Source organism: Sturnira hondurensis, unplaced genomic scaffold (assembly GCF_014824575.4).
Source record: "Sturnira hondurensis isolate 20B ecotype Veracruz unplaced genomic scaffold, ASM1482457v3 Scaffold0018525, whole genome shotgun sequence".
NCBI lineage: Eukaryota > Metazoa > Chordata > Mammalia > Chiroptera > Phyllostomidae > Sturnira > Sturnira hondurensis.
The window spans coordinates 6075826-6102483 of record NW_028091156.1 but is presented as its reverse complement, the minus strand read 5'-3'; the positions used below and the strand labels follow the sequence as shown (position 1 = coordinate 6102483).

General features: G+C 47.8%; 1 protein-coding gene across 2 annotated transcripts; it reads right to left on the bottom strand.

The window, feature by feature from the left end:
* Positions 1 to 26174, bottom strand: SLC30A10 (solute carrier family 30 member 10). Of its 2 annotated transcripts, none has more exons than XM_037069449.1 (4): positions 25724 to 26174; positions 7982 to 8059; positions 3238 to 3477; positions 1 to 815 (listed from the first exon to the last, which is right to left on the bottom strand). In XM_037069449.1, the coding sequence occupies exons 1-4, from the start codon at positions 26172 to 26174 to the stop codon at positions 313 to 315; spliced, it is 1272 nt and encodes a 423-aa protein (XP_036925344.1). In that variant the 3' UTR covers positions 1 to 312. The 2 variants fall into 2 exon arrangements, with proteins under 2 accessions (XP_036925344.1, XP_036925343.1); XM_037069448.1 differs by lacking the exon at positions 25724 to 26174 and adding an exon at positions 8703 to 9497.
* Between the last annotated feature and the right edge of the window lie 484 nt (positions 26175 to 26658).

Genomic DNA, 26658 nt, shown 5'->3' with positions numbered 1-26658 from the left:
AGTCCCAGCCTTAGGGTCCCTGATATATACACACAACTGCAGTTTGCTTCAGAAAATAAATGAGCAAACTTGAACTGTTGACGAGCAGTGTGAGACACCTGGGGTCCTGCACAGGGTCACTGTATCAGTCATGTAAAAATTAACAGACACTCGATGAGCTTGCCAAAGAGTCAACCCCTCTCTGACCCCAGACGGGGCACGTCGTGGGTTTGGTCAGTCAGCGCCTGCGACACACCCGGCTCTTTCCATGAGCCATGCTGGTGAGTTGAAAGCGCCTCATCCGTCCAGTCTGCGTATGCCATGGGTCCCAGGTTAAAAATGTGTGCTGTTGAGGTGACCCTGGTCCTCCTGGGTTTTGGCGAAAGCCTGCTGTCCGTGATCATTCACACGGCCCTCCGAAGTCACTTCGATAACTGTGTCTGTAACTTCTCCTCTACCGAGGCCTTCACTCCGGGACACGTCTAGCGGGGGAAGGCTGTTGTGCTCGGCAAAGCCATTGACGTGGGCCAGCGGCAGTGCCGGGGGCGGGCAGCACAGATGCTTGGCACAGCCCTTGGAGATGCAGGGCGAGCTGCAGAGTGACAGAACGTCCTTCTGCTCCGGGAGCTCCGGCGAGTCCAGGTTCTCACACTGGATGGTCACATTGTGGATGCCTGCGTGGTGGAAGATTTCTCGGATTTTGACGCTGACGTCCTGATAGCCCCTGTCCTTCTGACACTTGATGTGCAGGGTGGCAATGATCTTCCCGTTGACAAGTTCCCACACGTGGACTTCGTGAATGCTGTGGATGCCCGGCACAGAGGAGAGTTTACTCACTGGAACAGGGAAGAGAAGACGACAGCTGGGTGAGAGCCAGAAATGAAACACGGCACCACTTGGGGGAGATGCGGTCCCTCTGAAGAGTCCCACCAAAGCGATGGACGTACTAAGAATATCAGGAAGAAAAACAGCCTCACCTATACGAATCCATTTCTTCGTCACCTTCCTTCTCCTCTCTGCATTCCTCCACCAAACAGGGTTAGCCCATAACAGGCAATGCGAGAAAATACGTTTAACAACAAGAGCAACACCCAGGGTTGCTGGGTTCACGAAGGAACGGACACACAGGTGGACAGCCGGTGGGAACAGAAAGCAAGGAGCCTTTACTAAAGGGGATAATTGGGTCACACGGACCTAAGACCTTCGCCAGCAACACCAACGCCAGGAATTTAACCCACAGGAAATCGCCAGATACTCATTCACGAGAATGGTTTGGGCAATGCTCTTTGTATAAATTGAAAAATGGGAACAATGAGGAAATAGTTAAATCTATTCTATAACAGAATAGGATACAGTTGTGAAAAATTAAGTTGCATGTTTAAGGATACAAGAAACAAGCAAACAGTTAAACTATACATATGGCATGATTTTTTAAAAATATTTTATTCATTTATCTTTAGAGGGGAAGGGAAGGAGAGAGGAAGAGAAACATCAATGTATGGTTGCCTCTTGTGAGTCCCACTCTGGGAACTGGCCTGCAACCCAGGCATGTGCCCTGACTGGGAATCGAACCATGATTGTCTGGTTCACAGGCCCACGCTCAATCCACTGAGCTACACCAGCCAGGGCTTGGCATGATCTTTTTTTAAAATAAAACATCAGTGTATATACACCAAAAAAATATTTCTAAGCAGATACAGGCCTGTTTTATTGAATGATTGAGGCAAAAATACTGAGAGGTCATTTCTGGGCAGTAGTAGGGTTAGGAGAGAGTTCTCTTCTCTTATTTAGGCTCTCCCATTTTCCCCACACCACGTTGAGTTCAAATGCCGAGAGATGGGAGTGAACAGTGATTACGGGCACAGGCCTGGCAGCCAGCCAGAGTCTGAATCGCAGCTTAGTCATGACCTTCAGTCACTACCTGCATGACCTTGATCCACTTACCGAGCCCCGCCCTCTGTGCCTGAGTTTCCTTATCCATGAATCGGGAATGATAAAGATAGTATTTCACAGGGTTGTCTTCAGGATTAAAATGAGTTAATTTAAGGAAAGCATTTAGAATACCTAACAAGTGCCATAGAAGTGTTGCTGGCGGGATTACTATCCACGTTTTAAATACCTCTTTTGACCCCCACTCTGCCTCTGAGCACCTCGGAGCTCAGAGCGGGCGCGGGGAACGGAGGCTGATCGTCTCAGCTCTGTGCCTGGGGGCGGCCAGAGAGCTGCCCGCACCAACCGCCTCTGGGAGAGAGGAGACCACCACCGACAGCGACCAAAAGGGAAAAGAACCTCCAGGAGGAAGATCATAGGAGGAGCCAAAGTTGACAGCAAGGGCTGGACCGGCTGGTCCCCATGCTGGGGCCAACAGAGAGCCACTGGGCTGTGGCCTTCCCAGAACAGTCACAGCCTTCACAGGGGACTGTCTAGTCATGGCCACACAGTGAACCAAGACCTATTTCTATCTAATTGCAGGTATTTTTCCTGAAATAAGTTCTTCCAACTCCCAGCCTCATAGCTTCAGAGTGGACGGGGCTCTGTGTCCCGTCCGCTGGCTCCATGGCAGATGGAACGATAGCACACCTGCCTGAAAAGTTTTTCTGTAGAAACATAATCTCCACTTAGAAACACTAGGACATAAAGCTGTGCTCCCAGTTCCTCACCAACGCCTGGGCAGCGCCCATTCAGAAATGCCACAGAGTCTCCAAAACTTCTACCCTCCGATGCCCATAACTCAAGTGAGAGTTTGACCTGCTGTCAGAGGAGAGCAAAAAACAGCCAAATAAACACACAAAAGAAACCCCACCAGATCTCACCATAGAATGAGGTAGTGAATGATCTGAACGTAAACACTGTCCTTTTTACAGCACCGTAAGAGACACAGTGAGTCAGGCGCCCCTAAAAATCAATGAACTAGAAAGCAGGATCTAGAATCCCAGTGACCATGGTTTCAGAAGAAGGAGAGTGTCCTTACTGGAGAGAGAATGAATCCCTGTTGTGAAGGGAAGTAGCCGGGCCTGACCGCTAGGTTCTCCAAAAACGTGTGGTGGAGTCGCAGAACCATGTGGTGTGAAGCACCTTTGGCTCTTGGAGCCGTGGGTAACCCTACTAAGCTCCAGAACAGGTGATGGGGTATCCACTTCCTGCGGGGGTGACTAGTTCGGGGTGCCCGAAGCAAACCCCGTTCTGCGGTAACACTGGCCCGTTGGCCTAAAGGACGGGAAGCAGGCAGAAGTTCCAGACCAGACTCGTCTGACTTACTCAGCTCTTCCATGTTGACCCCTTTGGGGACCATCTGCAGCAGAATGACAGCGGTCTCCTTGATGAGTGGGAAGGCAGATGACAGAATGATGGCAACCATGATGACGGTCAGGCTGGGGTCGATGTAGCACTGCCAGTTACACGGGTCCTCCTCTCTCATGGGCAGCACGTAGAATATGCTGGCTGTGATGACCACCACCACCGACCCCAGCGCGTCTCCCATCACATGCAGCAACATACCTGCCGGGGAGAGAGCAAGACTGCTAACCAGCGCGCAGGCCCAAGGTGGGGAGCCCCGGGACCCTCAGGGACTCGGGGTCCCAAGTCTGCGAAGGCCTGTTGCTATTTGTCTTCTCTTGGGTTGGAACAGCAAGATGGATCCCACTTTCTTTTAAAAAATGTCAACTGCTTTGCAGGAAACCGAACCCCAGGCCTCTGAGAACTGGGGTGGGGGGGGACCGGCCTGGGACAATTCTGAGCTGTGGTCACCTGAGGGAAGAGGGTCTGGGCCAGGTCACCGTGGTGCCACCCAGCACCCTGCAGAGGGCTCCAAGCTGGAGAACAGAGGCTGCACAAATGATTTCCCTTTCAGCCTGTACTTTTGATTGGTTTAAACATTTTTAAGAGGCGAGGAAACGGGGTATGTCTTTTATGTTCTTTGTCTTCCCTCCTTCCCTCTACCTGGGTCCCTTTGCCTCTCCCCTCTGTGCCTTTGCCACCTTCTCACTTAGCTCGTGGTTATTTAAACTGCATTTTTAAAAAGAGCATTGATTTGAGAGAGAAGAAGAAGGAGAGAGAGAAATATCGATTTGTTGTTCCACTTATTTAGGCATTCACTGATTGAATCTTGTATGTCCCCTAACTGGGGATTGAACCTGCAACCCTGGCACATTAGGATTAGGCTCTAACCCAGTGGGCTCCCTAACCAGGGCCTAAACCATGTTTGGTTTAAGAAGTCCTCAAGAACAGGGACCCTAGCAATGTTCCCATGGCACAGAGCCAATAAAAGAAAGTTAAAATTCTACAGATAATAAAAATTGCAGATGCCTCTAACGAAGGAGGCAGTTTCTAGAGGCGTGCCTTCAACTCCTTTGTGATATTGGAAACATGCAATCCTGGCAAAGAAGTTCTGGATGTCCGGCTGTCTGCTAGACACAGTAGCTGCGATGGGAGGAATGAAGTGACAATCTTATGAGAAGGATGACACAAAATCAACACAAAGAATTATGTTTTTCTAGAAAGCGACACCTTAAGGACTCTCTGAGGTGGTTATACTTTCTATTTTACACATGAGGAAACTGAGGCCCAGAGTGGCTAAATTACTTGTCCAAAATCACACAGCTAGAAAGCGCTGGAGTAGAGATATAATTCGGGGTAGCCTGATGAGCGAACCATCACGCAGCTGAGTCCTCAGTTTTAATTTCAGACTTTTCCTCCTGAGAAATCTCAGGATCAGCCCCTAAGGACTAGGGTTATAAAATACCATCCAGATTTCTTTTTTTCCACCGTCCACAGTCAGAGCCACATTTCACATCCCAGCCCACACAGAAGGAAACAAATGGACCTCGTGCTGGCTGCAGTAAAGGTCTCTGAGCGGGCTCCAAGAGACAGAGATCTCAACTTGGGAGACAGCTCCATCCCCTGGTTAGTCAACGGGCTCTCAAGGTAGCTTTGCAAAGACGGGACCCCCTTAGCGCTTGATCTTCACTTGCTGTCTCCAGGTAAAAACAGAACTCAACAAACAAAAACACTGGCACATATCATGAATCGGCAATTGGACGTCAGCTGAAATTTGATGCATGACCCAGCACTTGGAAAAGCCACCTGTGGTGTTGAATTGGATGTAGACCTGGAAATGCAGTTCATTAGCTCTGGCCGGGGGCAAGGGGGTTATGGAAGAAAGGAGCGATCTTTCCCATTGGGGAGAAATACGAGAATGAAATGCCTCACCAAAGGAGAGTCACTTTCAAATGGTCTTGGGAGTGCCCTTTGTTTGTTTATAGGTATACTGACATGCAAAAGGCTCATTGTCTTTCTGACATTCTTTTGTAACATACTTTAAGGCATCATGTTTGATCCCATTAAATAAAATCGACCACAGCCAAGCACGCTGACAAGAGTTTTTGAAGATGTGAGCTCTCAATGGCTTTGCAATTGAAGACGGAGTGCATTTCTTAGAAGGTCTTTTCTACATTTCATTGGAATGAGAGAAACAGCAATGCAAACCAAGACATGATTTTTGTTGGCGACAATCCCCATCAGATGTTTGCTCTCCTGCAGATTAGGAGAGGGGCCTGTGCTCTAAAGCTGCCGCTTAAATGCCACACATGTAAGCGTCCAGTGGACTGTGAGGAGTCCAGAGGCAGGGTGAGCTTCTGGGAAGAGCCCAGGACAGCAGCCCTGCCTCTGAGACACCGGGAGAACAGCGAGCAGGGGTGACTCCAAAAGGCGCCAGGCGCTCTGGACCCTGTTTGCTCATCTGTAAAGGGGAAAGGTGAGAGTTCTTTTTCCCTGAAGGCCTTCCCAGCCCTAACATCTTGTGGTCTTTCTCTGAATGGTGGCGCTAAGACAAGGACACTGGACCCAAGGGGAGGCCAGTCTCCCGCCTAGCCTGATACATGGGGTGGGTCCCGTCGGCGGAAGCACAGGTGCTGAGCTCAGCCTGACAGGGGTGGCCCAGCTGTGAGCCCAGCAATTCCACTCACCACCTGGATGCCAGCCTGCCCGCCTGGTGAGACTGCCCCAAGCCCCAAGTGACTCATCTGAGACTCATTCGTGACTGGGGCCTGGTGGGGAGCAGGCCCACCATACAAATCTCATCTGCTTTACTTCCCGTGGGCCTGAGCACTGTGCATGCTTTGTCTCCCACCACCCAGGAAGCAGACATTATTATCCTCGTGTTGAAGAGCAGCCCACTAGAGGTTTAGAGAGCAGGTCTCAGAGCCTTCCGCGGTAGAGCTGGGACCCGAACCCAGGCAGTCTGAGCCACGCCCCCACCTTTCAGCCACCCCACCAGGTGCAGTAAAGCATTTCACCCGAGACGTTTTTCTGCCCAGGAGTGAGGAGGGCTTTGGACTGAAAACTAACAAGATTACATGTTGCCCCCACTAGGGGAAACTAGTAAAATCAGAAAATGACAATAACACGTGAGCTCCTAAAGATTCTGAATGAATTTGTTTTAGAAATTTAACTGCAGTGGGGGAATTTCCTTTTTTTTTTTTTTTTTTTTTTTTGTAAATTTCCCAATTTCTTTTGGGAATTTCTTCACGCACCAGGTCACGCTGTCTACCGGTACCTGTTCTTAACTAGGATATACACTCCTTGAACAGAACCTAAAGAAAGAAAGAAGGAGAGTGATTTTTTATCACAGGTTCCCTTTCCAGAAAGATTCACCACTGAGCTCTTTAGAAATTCCCTGTTGTTGTAAAGTATATGATTGTGCAACCACTGTGCTGAAGCCAATACAAATTCATACCGAATGTAAAGGCAATTGAAAAAAATAAAATGAAAAAAAAAATAAAAATAATGGGTGAGGAACCAAAGACCTTAAAGAAACTTTCCCAACCCCTGAGAAGAGCAGATCATCACATGTCACAGAACAAAAAATAGCGTCAACTAAAGTCTTATCTCATTTAAAATCCCAGAAGTATTAAGTAAGCTCCTCGGTTCCATTAGCATTGGTTGTTCTATGGATAAGAAGACTATATAGCTTACTGATGTTAATGTGTCCTTTAGAAAAGTCTATATGGTCTGTTTGGCTCAAAAAGCTTTCCCTTAGTTGATTTCATAATCACCATAATTACTACAATAAAAACTAAATAATTAAATACAAAAAAAATTCCCCCACTGCAGTTAAATTTCTAAAAGTCATTCATTCGGAATTTTTAGGAGCTTATATGTTATTGTCATTTTCTGACTTTCCCTATGGACCCGTCCCGGGCATCACTTTGTAGAACAGACCCGAGACTCAAGAAGAAAGATGTCTGCTGGATTATTAGTTTGTCTTTATATTATTTCGATCTGTGCCCACTATAGTCTCCCCCAAACTATCTGAAAGTAAAGGGTAGCAGAGTCCTCGTTGAAATTCTCAAAACCAAGGTCGGGGATCGACCCAAAGCAAAGCAACGTCAGTGCCCCCAACATGGGAAAGGAGAGATGGTGGGCACGGCGTTGGTGTCCAGCGAGAACTGGGCCTCGGGACTCCCTGGGCTGGCCTTTGCCCGGGCTCGGACCTTGCGCACTCGGTGGAGGGAAGCTGTGTGGATGTGCCTTCTCCATGCCTCCCCAGAGTCCCCACGGTCGCCCTGGAAATGGCGATTCAGGCCTGCCAACAGACCCATCACGGAGGCAGATTTGGGGCAGAAACAACCAACGCCACCCTGGGTAGTGGACCACCTACTCACTTCCCACCTTTACCAAAATGATACCCAGTTAAAACGGGTTGCATTTTTAGCGATAGCCTCAGGTGGGCAAAACTGAGTGAAATGGGGACAGGCCACTGAGCTGGGGGGGGGCCCTGGAGTGGGCAGTGTGAGCGGGGGTCTGAGTGGAGCAAGGGTCAGTCATTAGCAGCGAGTGTCTCCCTCAGAATCGATGCCTCGATGATGCAAGAGGCAGGGTCAGAGTCTGTGTGAGAAACCTGCCCAGGCTCTAACACGCCCCCTTCAACGGCAAACAGAGAGCGCAGAGCAGCCCATGCGCATTACTGGACGGGATGCCCAGTTGGGCCCAAAGTCAGCCCTACCTCTGATGTTCAGGGCTTCTGACTTCTTCTCCTTTTTCATGGCCTCCTCTGGCTCATTCTGGGTGTTCAGGGCATCACCTGCATTCAAAGAAGAAACTCTGTGTTGTGTATAAGTTCTACAAACAAAAAGAACCGATGGTCTCAAAAAAAGGTTCGTTATTTCAAATGTCTCCCAGCTGATCAGACCCCCCACCCACATACACGTTCACACACAGATCCAGGGACCGTCCCTTGACCTTAGCCTTGGGGCCTACTTTTGGACTTCATTCACAAATTTCATCCCATTCTAACCAAAAGAGGCAAGCGGCACCCCCTTAGCCCTAACTCCCAAGGGGACAGAAGGATAGACAAAGGGGGAGGAAGAAAAAAAGTGCAGATAGCCGCTGAAGAAGGGGGGAGGGGTGGGGGGCGCTACCTGTTGCCCAATGATAACTGATTTCCAAGGAAATCAATACTTCTGTACAGAAAGACTAGGGGGAAGGGAATACACGCAAAGCACACCCGAGGATCCAGGAGAGAGAAAAAAATCGTGGGGAAGAAAAGAAATCGTGGGAAATATGTTGAGTTAACAGAGAAAGATTAAAGGGGAACTGCAGAGGAAATGGATTTTTGTTTTTAAGCTGAAAGGGGGAAAAGGGCGTGGGAAGACGGGGAGGGGACCGCGCTGAGGGGCGAGAGGAAGGAAGGACAAAGCAGTCCGGAGGATGCACCCGAAAGGCACCTGCTACGTTGGCGAACACGATCGCCCCCTTCTCTGTGGTCTTTCCCAGCGAGGCCACGCGAAGGGTCACGGCCGAGTTCAGGCGGGCGCCGCCCTGCGGTCCAGGGAAAGCGCCGTCAGCGCCTTCAGCGCCGACCTCCGCCACCTGCTGCGGGTGGCGGTGGCGGCGGCAGCGTAAGCAGGTGAGCCAGGCGGTGCAGTCCTGGAAGACGATCAGGCCCACCACGTTGACCGCCAGCCCCAGGGCGCCCACGATGAGCACCAGCTCGGGGTCGTCGATGCGCTCGGGCCGCACCAGGCGCAGCATGGCCTCCACGAAGATGGTGAAGCAGAGCGCAGTGAGGAAGACGGTGTTGCTGAGCGCGCCCAACGCCTCGGCGCGCCCATAGCCATAGGTGGCCTGAGAGCCCCCCGGGGCGCGGCGCGCGATGTAGCTGGTGGTAAGCCCCACGCACAGTGAGATCAGGTCGGACAGCATGTTGAACGAGTCGGAGAGCAGCGCGATCGAGTTGCCCAGGTAGCCTGACACCAGCTCGGCCACGAAGAAGATGACCGTGAGCACGAGCATGAAGATTAAGCGACACGTCTTGCCCGAGTAGCGGCCCATGTTCCCGCAGTGCGCGCGCCGGCCCAGCCACCAGGACAGGTGGCGCCCCCTGACTCAGTGGAGCCCAGTATCCTCCCGATCCCAGCCTCCCCGCCGCCCTGCGCTGGGCTCTTTATAAGGCGGAGGCGGAGCGCCCAGTCCCCCGAACTGCCAGAGTCTAAAGGACTGGGCCGGGCAGCCGTATCTACACGGACCTTACGCCGCCTCCGCTGGTGGCCTCCTCCCCTCCCTCACGTCCCAAGCCTCTCTTGGCAGGCAGCCAAGAGCCAATGTCTATCCTTCTAGGACAGAACTGGGCACAGCATGGAGCCACTGAGAAGAGGGAGTGTGTCCGAATGTCACTTCACACAGACCCCTCCCTCCCACCCCCAAGCCGAAATGGAATCCACCCAAAGCCTCACTCCCTTCTCCAGTCCCCTCCATCTCCAAAACCCTGCCGACCCTTAGAGATAAGGACCTTGGCCGCTGTGGGTGTGATCGCCATAGCCGACCTTGCCTACGTGCCCAGACACTGCTTGCATTTCAGAATATTTATTACCCGGTAAAGCTTGGGTGTCCTCACCCGGCCAACCCTGCCCTTGGGGCACGTCCTGCTTTGCACCTCCCGAAATTTGAGCTGATCCCTCACCCAGTGCTCCCACTCCACGACCACCCTTGGAGTAACTGTCTATCCTCTCAGCTTGCTCACAGCCTTCCTAAAGCACACCTTATTGTTTCTGTCACTCCCCCTTCCCACAGTGTCATCCTTATTCCCCCTCTCCCTTTAAGGATCTTCATTTACAAAGCCTTCCCCCCTGTGAACTACAGACAGCCCGAGGAAGGCACCGATCACACTACTGTGAGTGTGGTTACTTCGACCCAGCACCCAGAAATGCAGTTCTCTGTGGGACCCACAAGTCTCCTGGCCACCAGAGAAACCGGAGCAGGCCTGTTCTGTGTGCTTGTATCATTCTCCCCTGGAGAGAATATTCTGCCAGCCCCTGTGAACCTCACAGCATGACCTGACACCCGGGTCAATCGACCGACACCACCACCACCCCCACCCCCGGTGAAGGTTTATTCCAAATAGAGTCTTTGGTGTTGACAGAGGACTTGTTCCAAGTAAAAGTTACCCAAAGCAGAATGGGACCCAGGATTGAGAGAGAGGCCCGGGAAGGCGCTCTTTGGAGAAGGGTGTGTGCTCTTGGTCAGCTTAGGGAGTCGGGTGGGGGAGCCATTGCAAGTTTCTTTGTTGGTTTGATTTTGTATAAACTTGCCTCATTCCAAAAAGGATCTGAAGGTGAAATCGGGTGATTTCTATTCTCCCTCCCCCACCCCCACCCCCTGGACGTTCACCATTCCTGCAAAAACACGTTGCTTTTTGGCTTGGAAATGACCGCAAATGTGGCACTTGAAGAAAGCACAGACTTCATTAGCAGAACTTTCTCACTCCAGCCCCATTCACTGCCTTAGCCTTGCGAAGTATAATCTTGTCTTTCAACGCTCTCTGTGCAAAACCAGCCTTGATCTGAGGGCCACCACCATCCCCCAGGCAAGCCTCCACATTCGGAGAGGCTGTAAAACACCCCCTCCTCCCCACTTCCAGGAAAACAGCCCTGCCTGGAGGACTTGAGGAAACTGATCACTTGGAGCATTCTCCAAAACTATGTATTCAAATGGTCCATAATTTAAAAGAAGTAAGGAGATGAAGGTTTTGAAGCTGTGTATGTAGCCTGGCAGATCATCTTCAGTTGTGTGGGCAGCTATTAAAAGAGAGTCAATGATAGCAAGCATTAAAATGGGTTAATAGGCACGTCAGAGGCACTCAGTAAGTGTCGGCTGCTTATTTAAGCAGAAAAAGCTGACCCGACAGGAGGAATATAAAAGTGCAGGGTGAGGAGGAAGAGAACAGGAGGGAGAAGGTCCAGAGGTCCCCGTGTTATCACTGGCGGGTTAGTATTATTACAGAATATGTGTAACAGAATTGCCATTGAATCACAGGTGACAGTCTCTAATTAGCACATGAACAGGTGAGCCAGGCACTGCCCCCTCCCCAGTTCAGGCAGATACAGTCTTCACAGACGGAGAAACCTCTGAGACACACAATGGGACAGCTGGCAAAGCAGTCAAGCAAGAGAGGGAGGCCTTTGGGGACAGACTCGCCTGCGGGGCTAAGGTATTCCTGCTGATGGCACTTCCCTGTCATCCACAACGGGAAGAAAGGCCCGAGGTCAGAACTGTATCTGGGCAGAAAATGAGACTCATGTCACTGCCCCAGGAGGGCGGTGGAGGCGAGTCCTGGTGGAAGCTGGAAGTGGCCCAGGGCTTGCTCCTGACTTGAAGAACGGCCAAGGGCGCCAGCAAGATGCACCTAGGAAAAAGGTTTGGAGGTCTGTCCACACTGTCCCGAAAGGTAAGATTGCCTTCATTTTTATGGCCGAGTAGTATTCCACTGTCTAAACAAACCACAGCTTTGTCATCCACTCATCTACTGATGGGCACTTGGGCTGCTTCCGAATCTTGGTGATTGTAAATAATGCTGCAACGAACACAGGGGTGCTTACATTCTTTGCAATTGTGTTTCAGGTTTCTTCAGTTATATTCCCAGAGGCAGAATAGCTAGATCATAATGCTAAATGAAATAGGCCAGTCAGATACATACCATACGATATTACTTATCCGTGGCATCTAATGAACCAAATAAAACTAACAAAACAGAAAGACTCATAGATATGGAGAACAGGCTGACAGCTGTCAGAGGGGAGCGGGTCAGGGGACTCGGTAAAAAAGGCGAAGGGATTAAGTAAACAAAAAAATACCTCCCAGACACAGACAACAGCGATTACCAGTGGGAAAGGGGGGTGGGGGCAGGTATGAGAGGATAAAGGGGGATAAATGGTGAGGGAAGGAGACACGACTTGGGGTGGTGAACACACAGTACAATATACAGATGATGGATGAGTATTATAGAATTGTACACTTGAAACTTACATAAATTTATTAACTAATATCACCCCAATAGATTCAATAAAAATCAATTAAAAAAGATGTTTTGACTAACTCTGATTTTATATGTAAAATATAAAATGATATGTACATATTTATCTATTTCCTTTACTTATTTATATTTTATAGAACTATATAGGTATTTATATGTAAGCATATATACACTATATAAATATTTATATGTATGTAAGATGATTTGATGAATTTATATAATATGTAACACAAAGGCTCTTTTTGTACCCAAAAGGAAGCATTTTGTCCCTCAAGCTCTTTTAGAATCCATTAACTTTAGGAGCTTCTGCCCTGGCTGGTGTAGCTCAGTGGATTGAGCACAGGCCTGCGAACCCAAAGATCGAGGTTCGATTCCCTGTCAGGGCACATGACTGGGTTGCAGGCCAGTTCCCAGCAGGGGACCTACAAGAGGCAACCATACATTGATATTTCTCTCCCTCTCTCCTTCCCTTACCCTCTAAATTTAATAAATAAAATCTTACAAAAAACTTTAGGGAGGAGCTTCTTATCTTACCTTCCATGATAGAGGCATAATAAGGGAAAAGGAAAGGTCAGGTCATGGTCAAGACCACTTTGAAACAAACAACCCACTTGGACCTGAATAGATGCTGTTCCACAGAGGACACACAGATGGCCCATAGACACATGAAAAGATGCTCAATGTCACTAATCATCAGAGAGATGCACATTCAAACCACAGTGAGATACCATCTCACACCAGTCAGAATGGCCATCGCCAATAAATCAACAAACAAGAGCTGGCGAGGATGTGGAGAAGGGGGAACCATTGCGCACTGCTGGTGGGAATGCAGGCGGGTGCAGCCACTGTGGAGAGCAGTACGGAGAGCCCTCAAAAAATTAAGAATAGATCTGCCTTTTAACCCAGTGATCTCCCTTCTGGGAATATATCTGAAGAAACCCAAAACACTAATTGGAAAGAACAGAAGCACCCTGTGCTCATTGCAGCATTATTTACAATCACCAAGATACGGAGGCAGCCCAAGTGTCTATCAGTAGATGAATGGATAAAACAACTATGGGGACATGTATACAATGAATCACTACTCAGCTGTAAAAAACAAAAGAAAAAAAAATTCACGGTTTGCAACAGCATGAAGGGACCTGGAGAATGTTATGCTAAGCTGATAACAAGACACTATCAGAGACAACCTTTTCTGACCTAGGGATAGGGCAGGACAAATTTCTAATCCCTGAACAGCTGATCTTCTTACAGTCCTGCAGTAACCCTCCTCCCCTCCGAAGCTCACAATACCATATACACTTCATTTTCCACTTTCTGTCTTTTTTTTTTTTTTTTTTTAGAGAGGGGAAGGGACATCAAAAAACATCAATCAGTTCTCTCCTATGTATGCTCTGGCTGGACCAAACCTGCAATCCAGGCATGTTCCCTGACCGAGATTCGAACTGGCAGCCTTTCACTCTGCAGGATGATGTTCAACCAAGTGAACCACAATGGGCAGGGCCCCGTTCTACCTCTGAGCCTCTCTTGCAGGTGGGGTCTCTGATTCTCTGATGTATGTGGAGTTCCCATACATACTTAATTCAATGTGGTCATATTCTCTTGCTAATCTGTCTCTACCAGGCCAGGTGAAAGAATCTTGAGCGTAGAGGAAAGTTTGCAACTTCATTTGAGGAGCATTGAAACTTTTGCAGACATTAAGATAGTTCTGAGTTCCTGCAACTAGAAGGGAAGTGCTATAGTCTGAATGTTTGTGTCCCTCCGAAACTCCTGTGCTGAAATCCTAACCCCGACAGATAGTTGTGTTAGGAGGTGGGACCTTTAGGGGTGATTAGGTCATGAGAGTGGAGTCCTCATGAATGGAATTTGTGTTCTTACAAAGGGGACCCTCAGAGCTCCCCACACCCCTTCTGCCACGTGAGGACACAGTGAGGAGGCTCTGGCTATGAACCCAGAGAAGAACCCTCACCCAACCATGTTGGCACCCTGATCTTTGACCTCCAGCCTCCAGAACTGTGAGGAATGAACCCTGTTCATAAGCCACTGAGTCTGCAGTATTTTGTTACATCAGTGCAGATGGATGAAGATAGGAAGCAGAGCGTGAATTACGCTTCAACATATATGAAGCATAGGGGACCAAGTTGCCCACTGTTGAGTACACGGTGGAATGAAATGACAATGAGACACTGATTTTTATACGGCACCAGAGCAGATGAGTTTGCACTGTTTGATAGTTTGACCATACCGACTGATGTCACGTTATTTGGGGTCTGGTTCTGCACGTATCCTGCCGTTCCCAGATGACACCCAGACGTTCAGTCTCGGAGAAACCCTGTGTATGAGGTGTGGAGAGGGAGCAGAGAGGCAGAATGGGAGAATAAGCAAATGAAAGGGGATCTAGCGATTAGGAGGAAGCAGAGAAAGGATCCAAGGCAGAATTGGGAACTTAAGAAACACTGATTGTCCAACATTCCTCACCACTTACTGATAGCATTTGGGGTGGGCCTCCTCCTGCTTGGTGAACGAGAGAAAAGAAAAGTCAGTTTTGAACCATTTCTGATCTGAATGGAAACAAAAAAGCACCAGAAGTTACAAGAAATAGGAGAACTTGCTCTTGATGTTAATTCTAAACCTAGTCAAAGTGTTAGCTTCAAGTAAAGTCCTGTGTCATTTCATAATTTAAAAAAGCTTTCACAAAAACAGCAGATTTCTTCACTGCTGGATTCGCCTTCCTTTGTAGACTATATGAAAATGAGAAAGGCCATTTGCCAGAGATATTGTGTGAATAATTGTATGTTGGTGGGCAGGGGGGGGGGTGGATGTTAAAATACAACCTATAAGTAAATACTTTTACCTTCATCTGCCGGAGGCACTGGTTAAATAAATATGCTGGGGTGAGTCGTGGAGAGACACAGGTATTGGAGCCACTTGGATGTGGGATCCAGTCCTGGCTCTGCCTGTTACTACCAGTGGGCAAGTCACCGAACTTCTCTGAGGTCTACGCTCTCAAGGAGAATCCGGNTTAGCTTCAAGTAAAGTCCTGTGTCATTTCATAATTTACAAAAAGCTTTCACAAAAACAGCAGATTTCTTCACTGCTGGATTCGCCTTCCTTTGTAGACTATATGAAAATGAGAAAGGCCATTTGCCAGAGACATTGTGTGAATAATTGTATGTTGGTGGGCGGGGGGGGGGGGCGGATGTTAAAATACAACCTATAAGTAAATACTTTTACCTTCATCTGCCGGAGGCACTGGTTAAATAAATATGCTGGGGTGAGTCGTGGAGAGACACAGGTATTGGAGCCACTTGGATGTGGGATCCAGTCCTGGCTCTGCCTGTTACTAGCAGTGGGCAAGTCACCGAACTTCTCTGAGGTCTACGCTCTCAAGGAGAATCCGGAGGTAGAGATCCCTTCTCAGGCTGTGGCTGGGAGAGCCGAAGAAGACAGCACGTGGGGGCTTCGCGTGGTGTCTTCTTAGGTAGATCTGCAGATCCCGCCTCCCCTCCTCACCTTCTGGCTCTCGTCATCCGCAGAGCTGTTGCTGACTTCCGGTCAGTAACCTTGTGGGATCCCCTTCACCGTTATTTAGACTGACCTATTTTCTCTTCTATGATGTCTTTCCCCTTGGTTCAAATAATCTCATTGGCCCAGAATTCACTAGGCATTGATGAATAAAACACAGTCATAATGTGAAATCGTGATTCATAAAATACAATATTTCACAACTTGGAAACTCCTGACTTCTCAGCGATCCCAAATATACTTCTTCGTCCAGCAAGACTTTATGGGCTCTTATTACACGGTGGGAACTAGAGAGGATCAGGGTAACTGGGCAGGGAGCACCCCTTTATCATCTTCATACAAGGAGGGGCTGTGTTGAGTATTCACACAGGCTCCGGAGGAGAACTGAGATTCCTGGCTTCTGACAGTGAATGACTGGCCCCGTGAGGCCCCTCACTGAATCGCTGAGCCCTCGTTTCCTAATCGGTCAAATGCCATTGAGAACCTCACATGGCTTTTCCCATGGAGACGTCTGGAACATCAAATAAGATGATGAAGACGCACACACACACAGACAGATAAAAGGCACTGTCAGTGTGGTGATTTTGAAGCTATGCGTGGGTTCTCATATGACTGACTCAGTCTTTTTTCCTGCTATGCCCTTTGATAGTAGGAAGGTCCACGGTTTCTTTAAGCAACCTGATGGATGTTTAGTTTTCATTTCAATCCACTTGTATTTTTCATCACTCTTGCCATTACTGTGATTGTTTACGTAAACACTCCCCAGTATATGTCCTTGTGCCTGCATCATTGCTCACTTTTTGGAGAATAAATTCCTAGAAATACCAAGTCAAAGAGTGTGGGTATGTAAAGCTGTTCATAGTTTGCCAAATTGCCACCTAAGTATATTGTACAAATTTATATTCTATCAGAAATGCATGCGGTTGTTTTCTTTACTTTATGTTCCAGATGTTTGCTGCCAGTGGATAAGAACGTAATCCAGCAAAGCTTTCATTTAGAATGGAAGGGCAGATAAAGTGCTTCTCAGATAAGGTCAAGTTCAAGGAGTTCATCATCACCAAGCCCTTATTCTATGAAATGTTAAAGGGACTTATCTAAGAAAAAGAAGATAAAAAATATGAACAGTGAAAGGACAGCAAACTCACAGTTATTAACAACCACACCTAAAACAAAAGCAAACTAAGAGGACAGCTAGATCAGGAGTGGAACCATAGAAATGGAGATTACATGGAAGGTTAGCAATAGGGAAGTGGAAAGGAGAAGGGGGAAGAAGGTACAGAAAATAAGTAGCAGGGATGGTGGGAAGAAAATAGACAGGGGGAGGGCAAGAATAGTGTAGGAAATGTAGAAGCTAAAGAATTTGACACATGGACTTGAACTAAAGGGGGGGGAATGTGGGAGGAGGGGGTGTGCAGGGTGGAGGGGAGTGAAGGGGAGAATGAGACAACTGTAATGGCATAATCAATAAAATATATTTTAAATATATTTTTAAAAAAAAGAAAGAAACTAAATGAAGAAAAAAATGCAATCAATTCTTTATATTAACTTTCTATCTTCTGACTTTGCCAAATTCACTTACTAGTTTTTAGAGTTGTTTCATAGATTTCCTGGTAGTTTTAAGATAAATAATCCTATCTGCTGATAAAGACAATTTAATTTTTTTCTTTTATCTTAAAAACATGTATGAAAGTTCCGTTTCTACTAGGCTTCTAACATCACTAGCCCCTGAGTTCTTGAATACTTCTTAGGGGGAAGATTTAACTTTATTCAATGATTTTTTTCCCTGTTGGTTTTCTCATTAATATCTAAAACATTTATATTGTATTCTGCATCTAAAATTCTGAAAGTGCTTTGGCCATAGTTCTATCTTTACATTGGCATACTGCTAATAGTCTTTCAATACCATGGCTTTCAAATTCATAAAATCATATCGATTCATATTTTGGTCACGTGAATTTCATTTAGTGGGTTTTTTTCCAAGAAGGGTTCCTGGGTTTTATGTATACTTTTTTTATAATGTTTTTACATTGCCAATAATAAATGAACAAAACTTAGATGGGTCTAAAAATCGTAGTTTCCTGCTACATTTTATCTCTTGGGGATAGATAAAGACACTGATTCATTGTATCTCGGCATTGCACACTGCTGTGGAGAAGTCTGAACACGGCCTGGTATTCATCCCCTCGTGGGTGACGGGTTTTATCTGCCTGGATGCCTACGGCATTCTTTTCCCATGTGTGATGCTTAGAAAGTTTTCCAGGATGTATATATTGATTGTTTCATATCAATGTTCCCTCTTGATTTGCCATTTTTTAATTTTTAGGTCAGGATCTATTCTTCTATTATATCTTTGAATATTTTTTTCCTGGTATACTTGTCTGATCCGTGCCTCAGGGAACGCCTAGTCCATAGCTGTTATTGTCCTTCTGATTGCTTTAAATTCCCCCGCCCATTTCTCCATTTCTGTGTTCCATATTATCGGTTGTTTTTGATGGAGTTTATTCTGTATCTCAGTGCTTCTAATGTGGGTTTTCATTTCTGTAATATTTTCTTATCTCCTATTTTTCCCCCTAAATTCTGACAGTTCAATGGTCATGGTTTTATCTGAAAATTTCTTCTGTTACCTGCATAATTATTATTCTGCCATCTTTTTCTGAATGTATTTTTCATCTGCCTTTTTGCTGGTTCCTTCCTAAATTTTTGGATCTTCCCTATTGATGGAGCATCTGTGAGTGGGGCACTTAGATCCAAGTCTGCTAACTGTGTGGGATTCGAGGCACAGGGTGTCTGGTGACTTCAAATCGAGCACGTGGTCTCAGAGCGTCTTTCCCAAATACACTTCTTCCCATCATGAGAACCGGCTCCCCCTGCCTCCCCGTGCCGAACGACTACGTGGTTCTCCATGGAGCCCACCAGCTCCCGTTGTGCGCATGTCCTACGCAGACCGTCCATTCTCCGAGCTCCCCACTTCTACGGCGGGCCCTCCGCATGAGGAACACTCCTGGCTTTTTCTCTCGCTTCCCCGCCTTTTGCTGAGGCCAGGTAACTCCTGCTCAGCTTAGAGAGCGGGGCATGCTCAAGGAAACTCTTCTGGGCATTTTTTGTTCAGTTTTGCCTCCCCGCCCCCCCCCCCCCCCCCGAAGTCCTGTCTGGGTGCACGGCGGAGCAACTAGGCAGGGGGCAGCTGTGCCCGGGCCTTGGGAGGTCTCACTCTGAGTTTAATCTGGGATGAACTGCTAAAAAGATCTTTGCTGCTCTGTACCTAAGCCATAGCCTTCAATGTCTATAATAACATTGATATTTCACTCAACCAGCATCTATATCTTACCTATCGGTCACTTCCAAACTTAGGAGAGCAAGAACGGAGTGCAGGGTGGGGCTGGAGTAGGTTTACGGTTGTGAATATGTGAATTATGGAGTTTATCCTTGTGTTATTTATTAATTATTCTATGTTTTTCCAAGGCAAACAACTGTAAACCTACTTTGGCCCCGCCCTGCATTGTTTACAAGTCCTTAAAGCCCTACAAACTGGTGAGCTGGCAGGAACCTTGAGACCGATAAAGGTAAATGGCAGGACGCCAAAGTAACACATGGAAAGCGAGGCTCCTGGTAAGACCCCCGGCTCTAAGGCTCCAGGAAGCAGAAGCTGGGCAGTGTTTTGACCCTGGCAGGTCAGAGCCAGCAATTCCTCCCCACGGCCTGCAGAGGACTGGGTGTCCTTGTAGATTTTGGTGAGCTCGAGGTTTCTAAGCCAGATTTTACTCTGTGTTTCAGTCTTTAATGGGCACAGAAAATGAGAAGAGTAGTTTGCAGTCAGAAACAACAGACACGCCCTGGCTGGCGTAGCTCAGTGGATTGAGTGTCGGCCTGCAAACCAAAGGGTCACAGGTTCGATTCCCAGTCAGGGCACATGCCCGGGTTGTAAAACAAGACCCCAGTAGGGGGAGTGCGAGAGGCAACCACACACTGATGTTTCTCGCCATCTATTTCTCCCTCCCTTTCCCTCCCTCTAAAAACAAATAAGTAAAATCTCTAAAAAAGAAACAACAGAAAGACTGAGCCATTTTTCTGAGCCTCTCTTCTTTGAGCCAAAGAAGAGACATTTTTCCTGAGGCTGGACAGATGCAAGAGACAAGGGAGGAAGAGAGGGAGGAAGAGAGGGAGGAAGGGAGGAAGAACGAAAATGCAGACATACCTAAATCCTCTTTAAAGGGGAGATTAGATTAGATTAGACTAGATTAGGGGCTGGGACTCAGAAACAGCATCAGAGACAAAAAGGCAAGATGTCCAGTAGCTGGCTGAGATCCAGAATGCACCAGGGAGCTACTGAAAGTCACCCCCTTAAATCTTCGACATTTACTCTGAAATAAAAGCACCCAGGGGCACGGCGGTTCCCGCCCTCTGTCCCACCACCATCCACCGGTGTGGAGAGCAGGGCCTTTGCTCCTTCAGCTCACAGGCCTCTGATGGAGGAGCCTCGCCCGCTCGGACGCTGAGGAAGAGGACAAGATCCGACAGGAGAAGCTGGTGCCCAAGGGATGAAACTTTGGGGGTCTTGCGGTGCAGGGCGTGGCTTTGGCCTGGGGAAGGGACATGAACTGGGGCTGGAGGGCAGGCAGCAAAGACTGCTTGTTCCAGAGATGGGAGTCGGAGCAAGCAGGGGCCGCTCTCTGTCCATTAGCCACACCACAGCCACAGCCGCGCCTCTTCTCCCGCAGGGTCTTCCACAGGGCGACCTTGACGACCCTTCCATCCAGAAGTGGGGGTCTGTGGGCCTGACACTCCTTCCCCGCTGTCACTTGCTTGTAATCCAGACACTCAGAGGTTGGGACAGAAGGGTCACTGAAGTGCCTACCTTGGTGGAATGAATGAACACTCTCGTTGGAAACCCTGAGCCATCATATGTGGTGTCCTGAGGCCATTCGAATGTGAGGAAGCCAAGCTGCATGGAAAGGTCATATGGGGGTGGTCCAGTCAGCAGTCCTGGGCTAGGAGACCTTGCAGTGCGGGAGCCAGACCTGAGTGAACGAGCCATCCCAGGAGGTGGCCTCCTGCCACCAAGTCCCCGTCCCCCGAGTCTTCCCAGGGCAGACCCCAGACACTGTGGAGCGAACAGGCTGCTCCCCCTGTGCCCTCAACCAAGTCTGGCCCACAGCACCCCAAATATCATACTAAGATTGCTATTTGATGCCACAAAATTCATGAGGGTGTGGTAGGCAGGGACTGAAACCAGAAGTTACCATGGAAGGCTGGTACAACTATACAAAGCTCCCATGGAATTTGGAACTATTTGAGAGGATAAGCCTAGGAAGGTCACCATGGACATTTAAGGTATTAATTACTAGGTGAGCTTCAAAGCAAAACCATTATTGTGGACACAGGGTTGCCTGGGTCCTGTGGGAACAGGTGAAGACACAGAGTTAGGACCCCAGGACGGGGGGGATGAGACGCCGTGAAGGGGGTCAAGGAAAGAACATAATAGTTTGACTTTTGGTTTTAGCTGGAAAATGCCTTTTGAGTGAGATGGGCCAACTCAGAGGAGAGAGTCACCAAGGTTTATTTGGACAACAGCTGCTTTTGGCAGAACCAGAACACTGACTTCATTTCTCTCCCTGTGATGGAGGAAAAAAGAAAGCAGTCTATGTTGGAAAAACAAATGTCGGACACAGAAAACAATGGCAACGTCAAAGGGAAAAAGTCCAACAATAACGCCAGCCTTCTATGTGGAGGAGAAGGAAGGGGACAGCTCTAAGAACCTGATTAAACCATTAAACATTAACAATCCAACCGAGCCTCTTGCGAGAAGAACACAAGGAAGCAAGACCCCAGAAGCTTCTCACGAACTTCCGAACAAAAGGAAGAGCAGGAGGCTGTGCCCTCCCAGGCCCACAGCGCATGGAAGCGGTGGGAAGACCGTGTCCAGAGGAACGGGAGGCAGGTGTGGGGCCCCAGGACGAGCATTCCAAGCATTCAGTGCTTCAGGCATTCCAAACCTCACAGGCTCAGACACCTGCTGGGGCTGACCCTCAGGCTGAGACCAAGTCAGAGTGACAGAAAAGTCTCCTTAGGAAGTAGGATTCACAGGCAGCTCAGGGAAAGTGCCACAAAAAAAATAAAATAATAAAATAAAATAATCTGAAGTCTAGAATATCGAGGAAATTTCTAAACTCTGTGCTAGGCAGGAATATTGTAAATGTCACTCTCTGGTAAAAGATGTGATATGTTTACCAGATGCAAGCCTAATCTGGAATCAAAACAAAAATAATGTAAATAAAATGGAAGGAAAGGCATTTGGGAGAAAGAAGGAGGAGGCGAGGGTGGAGGAGGGGGAAGAGGAAGGAGAAGGACAAGGAGGAGAAGAAGAGGAGGAGGAGGAGAAAAAGAAATATCAGATGTAAACTTGGCACTTGTAAATGAGATAAATGGAAAGCCTGGTCTGTCCGTGATGGAGCTGCACACACAGCAAGGCATCTGTTCAAGTACAGGTCAAGGGTATAGAGCGATCTATTAGTGACATTTTAAAGAAAACTCAAGCCTAAAAAATTATCAAAAACATATACAAACATTAAAGAGAATGTGAACATCAAGGAAAATCAAATAAAGTAAACAAGGAGGAGGAAAACACGGAAATGAAGCAAATTTGGTTCCTACGCCCAGAAAAAGAAACCAGGGAAGCCACATATTTCCCCGGATCTGAACCCCAGAAATGCTGCCCCCCCTCTTCCCTTCCCCAAACACCCTCACATCGAGCCATCCGGATTTTGGACTTTAAATCCATTTTGTTTGTTCCTTTCTTTCATGCTTGTACTATTTGCTGTTCTCATTTTGGTTTCTTTAGCCCCAAACCTGCTTCAGCATCACCTTTTTGCGTTGGGAAAAATGCTCACTGGCTCGATATTGACCTAACGCTTCCCCATGCCCACATCTCAGCTTCAAATACATCTTCCAGGTGTTCTTTTCTCCCAGGTGTGTGTGTGTGTGTTGAATTTCCGGCTTGTCTGTCCGATTCAACAACATATCTTACTCCATGATTCCCCAGGGAGGTTTCCAGTCCTAACTGTACATACAGCCTGTGTTGTTAATATTTACAGTTCAAGGTCTTATTGCTTCGCTTTTCTAGGATCTCAAACACAAAATATAACTGGTGTCATCGATTCCTGTACCAGATGGATAAGGCAGAACAAGTAAAAGACCCTCAGAACCAGGGCAGACTGAGGCCGGCCAAGCCGAAAGTGCTCTCCGGCCAGAGATTTCGCAGATGCAGTGATTATCTGCTCTGATCACTAAAGCAAGAGGCACCATGGCGCTTTAGCTGAGAGGCACTTCAAAAATGCCTCTTGTTTTTTAAAGATGTATTCATTTTTTTAGACAGGGAAGAAGGGGAGAAACAGAGAGGGAGACATCAGTGTGTGGTTGCCTCTCATGTGGCCCCCACTGGAGACCTGGCCCACAATCCAGGCATGTACCCTGACTGGGAATCGAACTGACAACCCTTTGGTTCACAGCCCGCACTCAATCAACTGAGCTACACCAGCCAGGGCAGACTCATTATTCTTTATCCTAAGTGCAGGTTGACTCTTTTGAAACCAAGGATCACTTTCCCTCATATTTTAAACCTCCTAGTATAAATCAATATGTATGAATTAATTACATTTCATCTTAGAATATAAGACAGTTGAAATTGCATTAGTATTAGTTTTTGAGATCCATAAGACCCAAATATTCACACTTTACTTTAAGCTTATTTGGTGATGGGAAGAATACCACAATGTATGTTTTAGTAAAAGTGATAAATATATAATTCAAGACACAAATGCTAAGAAGGTAGGTAGCCATCCTACAATTACTTGGAGGGTTTACACATTCTACAATTCCTAATAGGAAAACTCAACAATACCTAAAGCTACCCAAGTAATAAGGTTAACACAGAACATGGATCTTAAAGCACTAGCTATATGCATACAGTGCTTACTACACTTAGTTATTTAAAGAGGAATACTATGTAGCACCGAACACCTCCACAGAAGACAGGTCCCTGGGAATCAAGACAATAGAAAACCAAATGTTCAGGGCGAAACACCTGTCTTCAGCCTCTTGTTGTTCCCTTCGCGTGGCCACAGAGAAGAGCCACACTTAGACCTATCCAGTAGAAACCCGATTCACAAAACCACAACTATAGTTGTCTGGCAATTTTCCTGCTGGCCAGAGGGTCAAACCCTTTGCCTAAATCGCTTTTGTTATGTGCAGGAAAGTATATAAAGAGTAAAGACAAAATCAGAACTAAACCCATAATGGTGAATTGAGTAAGGAGGACACCGCCATTGTCTATATGAAGCACTTGTTTAGTGTCAGCTTTCTTACCTTAAATTTATAGTTAGCCACAAATACATACATATAGGTCTATCTATATGTATATCTGAATTTTGTGATGGGGCACCTCAAGTAGTATCTTATGAGGGCTGATGGAGACAAGGCATAGGGGCTCGTGTTAACTGATTATTGTCTTTTTGAGAAGATGAGGCCCTCATAGGTTCCTGAATTTGATTAAACGTAGAGACTCTCGTTTCTTGTTTGTTGCTTCCCGTGCTTAACCCACATACCACAGGTACACACGCACTGTACCATAGGGAACATTTGTCCGGAGACCAGATCAACCACTGAATCCAGCTGACATTATCTACAGCAGCAGCAAAGTCAGGAAAAACCACAGTAAAAAATGCAAATGTGGACTGAGGCTCCCCGGGCAAGCAAAGGCCCCTCGTAGGGAGAGAAAACTGATCAGTATCGAATGAGGAAAAAATACTTGAGATTTCCTAAAATCCTGGAGAGCCACCAGAACTGAACAATCCTGGGTTATCACGTAACTCCCAAGCTTGCATGGCGAGTTTTAGAAAGACAGTAGTTATTCTTTACCAAGTGCCTGCTAAGTGCTTAACACTCAGGATCTCATTTAGTCCTGCAACCCTGACCCCCACGGAACAGGTGGGCACACAGGTGAGTAACGAAACCAGAGCACTGCCCGGTGGGAAAGACCAGACTTGAGCCTGGTCTGCTCCTGCCAGCAAATTCCCCTTCTGCCAGAACTTTTAATATATTTTTTAAAATAATTTCTCTTATGGCGGCAAGAAAACATGGTTCTAGCTAATCATTTATCTTGTGGATTGATTGTTTTAGATTGAATGTTCTCTTCTGAGGTTTAAATTTCCATCTTTGGACAGATGATCCAGTAAGTTTGCGGCCCATTCTTAAGACCTCCCCAGAGATTTGTGTATGCACAGTTTTCCTTCCTCTCAAATAGGATAGATTTCTATAATCAATGCACACAGATATTTCCACCGAAAAAAGAACTAAGTTTACTAGTTCATTTCTTTTTTTCCTCCCTCTCCATTTTATTTAAAGTTCCTTGAATATATTCCCAAGAGTTTTATCATCCTGGCCAACTGTTAATATTTTGTTCGACATGAGCTGGTTGTATAGTCCAGTATTTTTTTTAACATCTTTTATGGGGACACTAACATATTATTTTTTAATTCAAAGGCAGCCATGCCACAGCCGGTGAACAAAAGCAACTAATTCAAAGAGAATGTTCGCAGTGGCGCATCTGCTTTCCTTCCCATCGCTCCCTTGGTGGCTCTAGTGACAGCGTCTCCCCTCCCTCTCTGCCTGTCCGGACACGTTTTCATTCCCTGCCACTCAAAGTGAAAGAAGACCCTCAAGTTGGAAGCGGCCAGCTGCCGCGGAGCTCCCAAGGAACTTGGGCGTAGAGGCGACACTGTGGCAAAGTCACGAGGAGGACAAGAGGCCAGCCGGAGGAATCGCGCCTCTCCTGAGCCCCCCTCCCCCGCCCCCGGGAGGCCCCCCCAGGGCCGCAGCCACCAGGAGCGTGCCCGCCACACCTGTGCAGCCCTTTACCTGTGCCGGCATCTCCCTGGGGCCGGTGCGCGGAGCAGTAGCAGCAGTCCAAGAAGATGACATAGTTGAGCAGGTTGAAGAAGAGCCCGATAACTCCAGCACTGAGAACCAGCAGCGCTGTCTCCGTCTTCTGCGGATCGATGTACCTGTTGATCGCTTCAACCAGGATGCTGAACATCAGGGCCGCCGCAAACACGGAGTTGCCGAAGGCCCCCACCACGTCTGCCCGCGCGAAGCCGAAGGTGCTCTTCCTGTGCTGCGTGATGTGGCTGGCCCTGAGGCTGAACAAGCCTATGATCATGGAAAGGAGGTGGGAGAGGACGGTGAAAGCGTCCGAGGCCAAGGAGAGGGAGTTGCCGATGCGGGCCACCGCCAGCTCCAGGACGAAGAGGATGACGCTCACTATGCACATGGAGACCAGGCGGCAGGTCCGGCCGGAGAATCGCCCCATGGCGCCGTGCTGCGGGGCGGCCGCGTCCTCCCCGGGAAGGCTGGGTGCGCAGGGGAGCAGCGCGGATTTGGTGATTACAACTCCTGGAAACCTCTCCCTCCAGCTTTTCCGCGCTTGTCAGATTTGGAAACCAGTTTTTATAGGGTGCTATAAAGCCATAAAGCAGTTGAAAGGGCAATTAAAAAGGAGAGATGTCATGTGAGCTGGGCCTGTGGAAATGGAAGTCACCCACTTCGGACAGGGACTGGAGGTAATTCTGTTTGTGCGTGTGTTTAATTGCAGAAGGCGAGTCCGTGTCTTTGAATCACGCAGTGGCGCACCTGTGGCTTCAACCCTCCCCATTTCCACACTCACCGGGCAACTGGTGAGGCAAGTGGTCTGACGAAGGTCATCCAATCCTGCCTACCTGGTGTGTAAACATTTTGGACGCAGTTCACGGCATAGAATAGGGAACATTCTAGATTGGGGCTAGAGCAGATGACAG

What these genes read in the sequence shown, in the direction of transcription:
- SLC30A10 (XM_037069448.1), bottom strand. Translation starts at nt 9,309, where the DNA reads ATGGGCCGCTACTCGGGCAAGACGTGTCGCTTAATCTTCATGCTCGTG. An exon ending in AGAAGCCCTGAACATCAGAG is followed by an intron (nt 3,478 to 7,981) that starts GTAGGGCTGACT and finishes TCTCCCCGGCAG; the next exon opens with GTATGTTGCTGCATGTGATG. An exon ending in GGTCAACATGGAAGAGCTGA is followed by an intron (nt 816 to 3,237) that starts GTAAGTCAGACG and finishes TCCCTGTTCCAG; the next exon opens with TGAGTAAACTCTCCTCTGTG.